The sequence below is a fragment of the Corvus kubaryi genome, unplaced genomic scaffold, assembly GCF_017639235.1.
Source record: "Corvus kubaryi isolate FWS band 111438036 unplaced genomic scaffold, C.kubaryi_AGA036_p1.0 37397, whole genome shotgun sequence".
NCBI lineage: Eukaryota > Metazoa > Chordata > Aves > Passeriformes > Corvidae > Corvus > Corvus kubaryi.
In genome coordinates, this window is record NW_024581136.1 from 13956078 (window position 1) to 13966872 (window position 10795).

Sequence of the window (10795 nt, forward strand, 5' to 3'; positions counted from 1 at the left end):
CTTTCTTTCTTTCTTTCTTTCTTTCTTTCTTTCTTTCTTTCTTTCTTTCTTTCTTTCTTTCTCTCTTTCTTTCTCTCTTTCTTTCTCTCTTTCTTCTTTCCTTCTTTCTTTCCTTCCTTCTTTCCTTCTTTCCTTCTTTCCTTCCTTCTTTCATTCTTTTCTTCCTCCCTTCTTTCATTATTTCCTTCTATCTTTCCGTCTTTCCTTTTTCTTCTTTCCTTCCTTGCTTAGGGGGCTGCTGGAAGTGGGAGCTGGGGCCGGTGCCACCTCCCCGGCCACGGCCGGGGCGGTTCCACGCCAGGGCTCCGCAGCCCCGGGAGCGGAGATGGGCGGATGGAGGGGCTCCCCAGGAGAGAGTTTGTTCATAATTCATGGGAGCAGAGCAGCTCTCGGGAGACGGGGAGAAAGAAACGGCCGAAGAGACCAAAGTGTCCTCCAGCACTTGCGGGGGGAGCGGGGGATGTGGGGGTGTTACAGGGGGTGCCGGGGCAGGGGCGGTGGGGCCGGCGGCCACCGCGGGGAGGGGACGAGCCGGCCCCCCTAACCCGTGGAGAAAGTTGTTATCAGCCAAACTCCTCGAAAGGGACTTCGGGGAATTTGGGGGTAGCTTGGTTTCTTCAAGAACCGTTTTTCAGAAGCATTTGCAAGCGAAAGAAACCGAGCCGAGGGGTTTAGATTCAGGTATTTGATCTCGCCGGACCCAGACATCTAATTAGAGTGGCCTCAGCGACTGAAACGGTGTTAATTCCCATTGTTCCCCGCTCAGATCCCTTGGCCCTCCACCACTGGGATGCTCTCCTTTTCAAAATTCCAAATAAAAATATTTCTATTTGAAACAAACAAACAAACAAACAATTTTTGTATTTCCCCCCTTTCTGGCCCATTTTCCTCCATCACGAGCAAAAGCAAAAGCAAAAGCAAACTCCTGGGTATTTTTTTCGCAGACGCTGGCAAAGAATAACACCCCCTCTGTGGGATCTTAACAGAAATAAATCACAAGGAGCTCTTGCCTACCTGAAAAGTAGGAGGAAATCCGACTGTCTGGTTTCGGGTGTAAAGTGTGTATCGATAAGGAAGAAACAGCCGACTCAGAAACGGGACTCAATTAATCTATGGGTTTCTTTACATCACCCCCTGTTAGGATGCGTGCTTTGGAAATATTGATTCATCGCGACAGGATAGTCGCAACTACCGTGTGTGCACAACATGGGGAGGACATGGAGCGAGAACCCGCAGCCAACGCAAAGCCCACTCACGGGAGAGCCAGATTGCTTTTTAAGCTAAAACTAATAATTTCATAACTGATTCACATTCAATCTGGCGCCGATGACGTCAAGGGGTATTAGCATACGAGGAGGGATGAAGCCAGTGTGGCTGGAGTTGATAAGGTGCCTCCTGAGGAATTCGCTGCTTGTTTTAATACATTAATTATTTCTCTGTCTTCCTCAACTTCTGCAATTTGTAAGAGCTTAAAGGAACCATCATTCCCAGCGATGCCAGAAGGACACGTTGGAGAGCTTCTCCCGTGGCACCGGAGCCCGGCAGCCGGGGGCAGCGTGGGGATGAGCCCCAGCCCCGCTCCCGGAGCCCGGCCCGGCCGCCCTGCAGAGCGCTGCGGGACTTGGTTCTAATTAAGCCGGCTCCAGCCGCGGGCGTCCCTACTCGCCCGAGTAAGCTCGGCTCGCTTGGACCGGCCGCCCCAGCGCTGGGAGCTTCCCGCAGGATGGGAGGCGGGTTTGCAGGATCAAGCCCTCAGCCTGGAATGCGTGTGAGTTGTGAGTGTGCGTGAGTGTGAGCCGGTGTGCCAAGACACCCCTACGGAGCATTCCCGCGGGAAAACCTCTGCAGAGGCCCCTATCTTTCCAGCACCGGGTGGGATTCCCCGCTCTACCCCTCCCCACCCCCAAACCCTGCCGTTAATCACGATTTTCTGGGGAAAAAAGAAAAAAAAAAAAAAAAACGCCCCCATTACGTCATCAGGCCTAACTGCTGCGGAGATGATGGGGTCACAGAGGACCCGGGGCGGGGGAGCCCGCGGGGGGCCGGGCCTCCCCTCTCGTTCCCCCGGGACAGCGGCCGCCTGTCCGGGAGCGGGGACACGTCCCGGCCGGGGCCGGAGCAGCGCTGTCCCCGCCGCTGCGCTCCGGACAGAGGGACACGCTCTGGGGAGACGACAGGACACAGCCCAGCTCCGTGCCCCGGGGCTGACAGCTCTCCCCCGGCGTCCCACTGCCCCCAGAGCTTGTAGGAACCGGCGGCATCGCCGCTTTGGGCCCATCGAGCTCCGCCGGGCCCCGCGTAAGCGGTCTGACAGTCTCCCGCCCCGTAGGGTGCCCCTCGGGGACCCTCCCGATCTGCGGGCCACCTCGCTCCTCTGATGAAGTCAACTGCCTTGGAATAACCGCTCGGTGACTTGAGTCTGAAACACATTTGGAGGGAAGGAGGGAGGGAGAGGCGCTTTTGTCAGGGAGTGGGGGGGGAGGGGTAGGAACGGGCGCAAAGCACAAACAAAACATAGAGAGACCCTAAAAGAATTAAATTAAAAAGGAATAAATAAATTAAAAAAAAAAACTACATAAAGCCACGCTGTACAAGCTCTCGCCCACATGGCAGAGGTCCTACGAGGCAGCAAGATGCGCCAGCGGATGGGCCAAACTCCTGCAGAAACTTCTCCGGCCCGGCCCCGATCCGTTCCCCGCGGTCGCCCGCAGAGAGGACCCCTCGCCCACGGGCTTCCCCCGCTCCTGCCGACGGGGCTGCAGCAGCCCAGGCGTCTCCTGCAGAACAGCCGGGCCCGAGCCCCCACCACACTTCACGGGAAGGGCCGTCTGTGCTCTCCTCCAACACTGCTAAATTATAATGGAAAATTGCAGCTTGTTTCGGCGCGCCCCCTCCCCCTGTACGCACAGGCGCACACGGATACAAACACGCGCAGACACAGTCACGCACAGTCACACTCACACACACACACTCACACACTGCTCAGCCACAGCAAACCCTCTGCCAACTCCAAAGCAAAGCTCCAAAACCATCCGGCGGGGTTCGGGGTTTCGCCTTGTTCTCTCCTCCCCGCTCCGCCCGCCCGCACCTGCCGGCGCAGTGGCTCCGCGGTCGCGGTCCCCAGGCAGGGCTGGCCGGGCCCCGGCGCGGGCCGGCCCGGAGGACGGAGCTCGCCCTCCCGCTCTGGCACAGCCAAACGCGCAGCTCCGGGAATTTCCACCCCTGGGCTCCTTTTCTTTCCAGTTCGCAAGTGAACCAGCCCCCACACTCACTGTAGCGCTGTACGTCCTCGCCAAGTGAATTGATTCCTCAAAAGCAAAATAGTACCAAACTCTCGCAATTCCCCGTGCCATCGTCAGAAAAACTGGTTTTAATTACCAAAACTAAAATAGCGGCGGTGCTAACTAGCAGGCGATCAAATCGCAATCAAACTTCAATCTCTGAGCAGTTAGCTATAAACTGTCAGCAATTGAAAAGTAAACCTGGTGCACACAAAGGCTCTGTTTAATTTTCTTGTTGTAATGGCTCTAAATGAGGACCCCATCACTATGCAGTTAAGCGGTGTTGCTTGTCCCCCTGAGGCGCTGATCAGTTCTTTTTAATGTGAGAAAACTGGCAGCTCGAAGCCCGTCAATGGAGCTCCCACAACAAAAGTCCTGAAAAGCTGAATGAATTGGGTTTGTAATTACTGCTTCCCTCTCCCCCCTTGCAGCTTATCTCTTATTCATTCAACATATATTATTGTCACCTAATCGCACACTCCCAACGTTATTTTGGGGGGGGGGGTTTGCCTTTTTTTTTTTTTTTTTTTTTTTTTTTTTTTTTTTTGGTATCTACTACGGGCATGTTTGTTGTAGAAATTAAACAAAATAATCCACCCTTCTCTCTCCCCCCTCACGACGAAAAATGTTGAAACGACAGTGTCAGGCGAGGCTGACTGGCGTTAAAAACGCGAAGACGAAGCTCTTCTGCCGTCAGAATGTCAGCATTTTGCATATATCCTCGGAAATCTCACAAGCACCGAAGCAGGTTTTACATTTTAGTATTTGAGTTAAATCAGGATTTAAATGACTGAAGTGTATCTAATCACACCTATCAGTAATGGGCCCCTTTCTTTCAGTGGGACCTACATTATATACTACTTAAATTGCTGGGCTATCTACCTCCTATTCGGAGGCAGATATCCAGCTCTGCTGCTCATTAGGGACGAAGAGGAACTAATATTGAGAGAAAACGCGCTGCTATGGGGATCACCGTCACCCCTGATGTCCCATCCGGCACCAGTGGGCATCTCAAGGAATCAAAATGTGGTTTCGGCCAAGAAATGTCTGTCGGCAAGCGGCAGTCGCTCGCTCGCTCGCCCGCCCGCGGGCTGGAGCCGGGGCTGCGAGACAGAGCCTCTCCCCAGGTCCCCCACCGCAAGAAGCTGTCGGTTGCAGAAATAAGTACAGCTATTACAACCAAATCTACTAACAGTCTAAATAATTAATTGAACCATTGCTCTTTGACCCTTGGAAAGTCCAGTAGGGACCCGTTTGTAGTAATAATACCCCCGAATGAGCCCTTGTCAAATATTCATTTAGTGGTTAATGTGAGCGATTTCCCCCTGGGACAGTCTGTAATACCAGCTTCCCAGCTTTGGCAAGAAACCCTGCTAATCTACCTCTCCAGTTCCGCAAAATATTTTAACACCCCAGTACTTAAAAAGCCGTAAAAAAAAATCACGAGGGAAACTATAATCTTATCCTTGGGTTCACTTCGATTCTGTAGAAGGTTAGGGAAACATTACACTGGCGCTCTTGGGCCGAGCATCACCCTGGCTGTAATGTACACAACAATTCACGAGAGGGAAACCACGGAGAGCCCCGAACGTCTTCAATAACCAAAATAAAAACATACCCACGAGCTCTGCTACACATTCCAGCTGCCATAAACGAAAGCCCAGGATAATGGTTTAGGTGTAAAGGGCGTTATTGAATATGCTGAATTTAAAATGAGCAGTGGACAATAGCGTTCCTCCAAGCAACACTTTAAAAATAAAACCCTTCAGCTGTACATGTAAAATACTTTGGGTTATCCCCCCTAAACGGATAAATGGATGGATGGATGGATGGATGGATGCATGGATGCATGGATGGATGGATGGATGCATGGATGGATGGATGGATGGAAGGAATCTGTCCAAGGCATATCAGGTTTCAACCATATATATTCCAAATCGTACTTCGAAATCTAAGCTTAAACAAATTGCCCATATAAAAAGTTGCTGAATTCACTAAGCCTGAATATGTGGCTTAGTGCCTTTTGTTTAGTGGTATTAGCTCACCTTCTCTATGTGAATTGTAAAAGGACCAACATTTCCAAATACCCCCCTCGAATATTTTAGTTAGCACTTCAAAAAGGGGCCAGGTTTTATTGCTGTTAATTGGCTAAGATTCGCTTTTAAAAATGGAATCGTGATATCGATTGGGCTTTTATTCCTGGTTCTTTTTTCCCAGCGAGGCGAGCGGGAGTGGGGATGTGGGCTCGTTACCACGTGAATAATCCCCAGACGCGTTGCAAACGCTCACAGCTCTGAAAAAGAATATTTTACTCGTTGCATTAATGTAAAAGACAGAAAAGGTTGAAAATCTGCAAAAATTGTTGTCCTGACCAAGTACCGCGACGGTGCAGAAGTAAAAGAGACAAAGAGAGCTAAACTACTAAACCAGGCAGTGAGCAAATCTCCACATATCCTAGTCTGGCAATGTTAGTTTTCATCTGGACACCAGGCTTCAAGGATGGAGGCCAGAACTGAGCCTAGGAAGTAGTAATACCAAATAAAAGCCACAAGTAGCCAGGTAATTTTGCGTGTGTGTGTGTGTGTGTGCATTTTACCCAGCCTTCTTCCTCCCCGACCTAAAGCAAAATCCAGTGGCTGACAAGAAACACTGGAGAGAAAAACTCAGCAACGCTTGCCCCGTGCCGGAGTACCCACTTTGTGCCTTGCCTAAGCCAAACATCACATGCTTTCCTTTCCACGTACCACATGCCATTAGCAGAAGACACGATCAGTTTGCAGTCACAGTGCTCCAAATCCCAAACTTCGTACCTTTTATTGTTATTATTGTTATTATTATTACTATTATTATTATGAACGCCCTCTCGCGCGTTTCCCAAAGGAAACCGCAGCCGCGTTAGCAGCATCAATTAACCGCTGGGGCCTCAGTGGGGGAGCAGGGGCTGCCGCAGGGGCTGCCTGGCTCTGCTGCCCATCGCCCCCTGCCCTGCCCGGGGCCGCGGGCCCTGGCGCCGGCCAGGGCCGCCAGCGCGCAGCAGCGCGGAGAGGCGCGGAGCCCCGGCCTCGGCAGCTGCGGGTACGACTGTACAAAGTAAAACTCTACCTGGCACGGACGGTGGATCTCTCCTTCTATATGGCGGGCGCCACCGCTTCTCTTTGGGGCTGTGACCGGCTGCAGAGAGTGTCCGAAACGGGGCTACACCGCGCTGGCAATTTAAGAAATAGGATTCAAGAAAGAGCTGTGATAAAACGTGAAAGTCTCTGGCATTCGACTATTTTTGTTTGTTTGTTCGGTTTTTCTTGTTTCTTACCTCTGCCCGGCCAACCCTACCCCCGCCCCCACCTCTCACCTCCTCCTGCGCGGCCCAGGAGCCAGGAGAGGAAAGTTTGGGAAGTGGCGGACAAAGGAAGCGGGGAAGGCTGACCCCTGCCAGGCCGGCCGCGCTCGGGTTCCCGGCCGTGGGAAGCCGGCTCCCCTCCTGCCTGCCGCAGCGGAAGGAGGCACGGTAGGGAAAAGAGAGCAGGGCATTATCCGCCTGTGGGAGCCGGAGGCCGCGGCAGTGCCCGCGGCCCGCCCGCCGCTGCCGCCGGCCCCGCTAGCCCCGACTCGGCCCCTCCGGGGGCAACAAGTGGCCAAAGGCAGCGGCGACAGAACCCCCCGCACCTCGCCGCACCCCGCGTCCTCGGGAGGGAACTGGGAACCAGCCTCTCACTCCTCATTCCCGTTCCCCCCGAAGGAGGCACAGGCAGTTATTCCATTAAAGCTATTGTACTTTCTCTCTCTATATATACGTACCTACAAAAATATTCATGCGTTATATATATATAGTTATATATTCTGCATTTTGTATCGTATTCGATTGGCTACGATGATACCTTCTACTACATGAATTATTTAAAAAACACCTTGCGTTACAAAAATAAATCCAAGACTCAAGGGGAACTTCAGTGTCCATATGTCAAAAATTTATTTATCTCAAACTGTGCATAATGGAGTAAAAACTTAACTTGAATATGTACCTGTTATAAGGATGGTATTAGTTCAAATATATACATGGACTGTCGGCAGACTGATTTCAAATAATACAGAGCCGAATCTTTAAAATACAACTACGGAAAATGAGGAGAAAAAAAAAAAAGAACTTAAAATATCATCACAATAAATTTACAGAAATATTACAAACCATAAGAAAATATTTCAAACACAGTAATTTCAGGTTGGTAATTTTCCTTTTTTTTTTTTTTTTTTTCCTTTTCTTTGAACAGGATGAAGTCTGGAAACAAAAAGTTATTATAAATTAACAAACGGCGTGTGAACCTGCATGGCAATTCTTGCTTTTTAACAAGAAGTAAAAAAAAAAAAAAAAAAAAAAAAAAAATTTAGTACAATCTAAACGTTTGCCCTTATCCAGCAAACCAAGCCCATGGTTCGCAAGTACTCATCCTACCTTTTTTTGTCTTTTGTACAATTTCTAAAACAATTTAAATGTCCAAATGTCGTAAAATAATTTCCTCTCCTCTCGCAGCTGCTATAAATTCAGCTGCCAAAACCACAATACTCCAAGAAGACTCTAATTTTTTAAAAATAATTGGCAAATTCACGAGCTTGGTTTTTTTCTTCTCTCTATATTACCAATGGACATTCTGATTGCCATGTGTCTTTTGATAAATACTGTACAAAAGTTTCCTGCAAATATTAAAACATCTTCCTCTTCGCTCTTTGAGTCTAGCTCTAAATATTATTGGTAAAGACTTTTGCAAACTTTCTGCAAAGTTCCTACCGTTTTAACTAGAACTTTTTAAAAGTTTTGTGTAGTTGCTTCCCCTCCGAGATCTATACAAGTTCCTTGTCGGCTTAATTTCTGACCCCCCACCCCAAACCCCACCCCCAGCCCCCGCCCGGGGTTTTGGCTGGGCAAAAATAGTCCAAAAAAAAAAAAAAAAAAGTCCAGAATTTCTAATAAAAGTTTTTTTGTTGTTTGTTTTGTTTAGTTTTCCTTTCCCTCCCCTCCCACCCACCCCCCCCGGCCCCTTTGTCTTACATATGTGATAGAGGGAGTGTGCCATTAATGGCTGTGCCAGGAACAGGTGCACTCTGGTAGTGTTGGGACATATGAAGTCTGCTTGGGGCAGCTGGTTCTGGTACTTCAGCACCTGGTAGATACATGCTGATCATGTCCCGAAGGTCCCCAGCTTGGCAAGGAGCCCTTGAATGAGACGAGGAAGTGACTACGGGGGGACTGGAGCTGGATTCCGTCTTGACCACCGAGCCCATGGAGCCCAGGGCCATGCCCGGGGTCCCTTGCTGGGAGTAGGACATGCTGTAGGTAGGCGATCCGTTCATATAAGTCTGCGAGCTGGTCATGGAGTTGTACTGCAGGGCGCTCACGTCGTAGCGGTGCATAGGCTGCATCTGCGCCGCGTTGTGCGCGTTCAAGCCCGGGTGCTGCGGGTAGCCGAGCTGCTCTTGCATCATCCCATAGCCTCCGTTGGTCCAGCCGTTCATGTGCGCGTAACTGTCCATCCTCTGGTTCACCCCAGCTCCCAAGGTGGCCCCAACCCCTACCCCAGTCGTCATGGTATTGGTGCCCGGTGCCAGTAAGCCCCCCGGCAACGTGTACTTATCCTTCTTCATGAGGGTCTTGGTTTTCCTCCGGGGTCGGTATTTATAATCCGGGTGCTCCTTCATGTGCAGAGCTCTGAGCCGCTTGGCTTCGTCAATGAAGGGTCTCTTTTCCGCCTCGGATAAAAGTTTCCACTCCGCCCCGAGCCGCTTGCTGATCTCGGAGTTGTGCATCTTCGGGTTCTCCTGGGCCATTTTCCGCCGCTGCCCGCGGGACCAGACCATGAACGCGTTCATCGGCCGCTTGACCCGGTCCGGGCTGTTCTTCTGGTTGTTGGCGGCCGAGTTGGAGTTGCCTGTGCCTCCCCCCGAAGTTTGCTGGGGGGCGGGAGGTTTCAGCTCGGTTTCCATCATGTTGTACATTCAAACTACTTTTGCCTGGAACCAGCCTTGAGCAGAGAAACGAGGAACAGCCGCAGCGGAGTCCCAAGCCGGACTTTTTTTTTTTTCCTAGGGAGGGGTAGGAAAGGGGGGAGGGGGACTCCCCAAAACCACACTTGGATCAAGATCAGGATCTTCCTCTTCGCTGATGGATTAATAATGCTAATAACTGCTATTATTACCGCCGGAGTCTTGATTTTAAAAAACTTCTTCCTCCTTTTTCCCTTTTCTCAGCCTGCCGCTCTCTCTCTCTCTTTCTCTCTCTCTCTCTCTCTCTCCACCTCGGTCTTAAAGAGCCAGCAAACTACTTTACCCCCTTTTGCAAACACACACACTCTCTCTCTCTGCCTTGACAACTCCTGATACTTTTTTGAACAAGTTAATAGACAACCATCCATGTGATGGGGGCTTGTCAGGCAATAAATGCGTTCGCCCCGGCCAATCAGCGCGCGGCGGCTCCGCCACTGAGGACAAGTCTCTTCCCCTGGTTTTGCATGAAACGGGGCGGGGGCTGGGCGCGCCGGGACGGCTCGGCGGGGAGGCGGGCCCGGGGGCGGCCCGGGCGGCCACTGGGAGCCTTTGTATGTCCCCTTCCAGCAACAGGTCACACACGCCTTTTGGAGGAAGTGGGTAAACAGCATTGTTGCTACGTGGTGGTTTTTTGTTGGTTTTTTTTTTTTTTTTTTCCTTTTCTTTAAGTTGGTGTTGGCTTGGGGCTAGGAGAAGCCATGGGGGGAGCGGAGCGGGAACGGCTTCCTCCACCCCTGTGCCGGTGCCCCTCGGGACGGAGGGGCCGCCCGGCTGTGCGGGGCCCTGCGTGTGCCTCGCTCGCCCCGTCCCAGCCGTGCAGTGAAGCGGAGCCCCCAGGCGGGCCCTGCTGCCGCCGCCGCCGGGTAGCCGAGCCCGCAGCGCAACGCCTGGGCAGAGGCTGTGTCCTTCTCCCGGCCATCCCCCGGGCCCTGCTCCGTACGGCCGTGGCACAGGGCGCCAAGACCTTCTCCCCGGTTTCGGAGAAGGAGGATGTCCAGTGCAAACACAGGTCCCCCACATGCCATCCCCGCAGAACACAAAGCAGCGCCGGGACCCCTCTGCAGATGCTGGGGACGGGTCCGAGCCGCGCTCCGTCCGCCGCTGGGCCCGGCTGCACCGTCACCCCGCGCCCATTGCGGGGCGCGGGCGGCGCTGGGTGGGCGCAGCGCGGCGGTGGGGGGACGGCCGGGCGCTACAAATAGGTAGTTTTGTTTCCCTTGTTGTCACTGCACGGGCCGCACAAAGCCCCGGCTAAGTTTACTTCCACTCTCTTGTTGGGATCTTTGTTGCTAAACCGCACTTGACGACAAAGGAAGGAGGGGAGAGAGGACGCGGAGCGGGAGTGGGGGGAGCCGCTCGCCGCCCTGGCCGCGCTCCCCCGCGCCGCTCCGCGCCTCCCCTGCCTCGACGGGATTGCTCCGCCTTTCGGTGCGATGGCGCTCACGGCGTGGAGCCGGAGGGGTGCGGGGCGGCGGGGCACT

General features: G+C 52.3%; 1 protein-coding gene and 1 long non-coding RNA gene across 4 annotated transcripts in view; both read right to left on the reverse strand.

Annotated features, from left to right (window-relative positions):
* Positions 1–6548, reverse strand: part of LOC121671031 — a 34503-nt gene extending 27955 nt beyond the window's left edge. Inside the window, exon 1 of one of the 3 annotated variants that reach the window (XR_006018362.1) lies at positions 6384–6548. This is a non-coding gene — a long non-coding RNA (uncharacterized LOC121671031). Of the gene's footprint in view, positions 1–1014; positions 1550–3088; positions 3193–6383 lie in introns of those variants that run through there. The other 2 variants (XR_006018363.1, XR_006018361.1) reach the window with 2 other exon arrangements.
* A 1618-nt stretch (positions 6549–8166) lies between these two features.
* Positions 8167–9665, reverse strand: SOX2 (SRY-box transcription factor 2). The gene has a single exon (XM_042042185.1). The coding sequence runs from the start codon at positions 9264–9266 to the stop codon at positions 8319–8321; it is 948 nt and encodes a 315-aa protein (XP_041898119.1). The 5' UTR covers positions 9267–9665; the 3' UTR covers positions 8167–8318.
* Positions 9666–10795: the final 1130 nt, after the last annotated feature.

Excerpts from the sequence above, each read along its gene's own strand:
- SOX2 (XM_042042185.1), bottom strand. The coding sequence starts at position 9,266 with ATGTACAACATGATGGAAACCGAGCTGAAACCTCCCGCCCCCCAGCAA.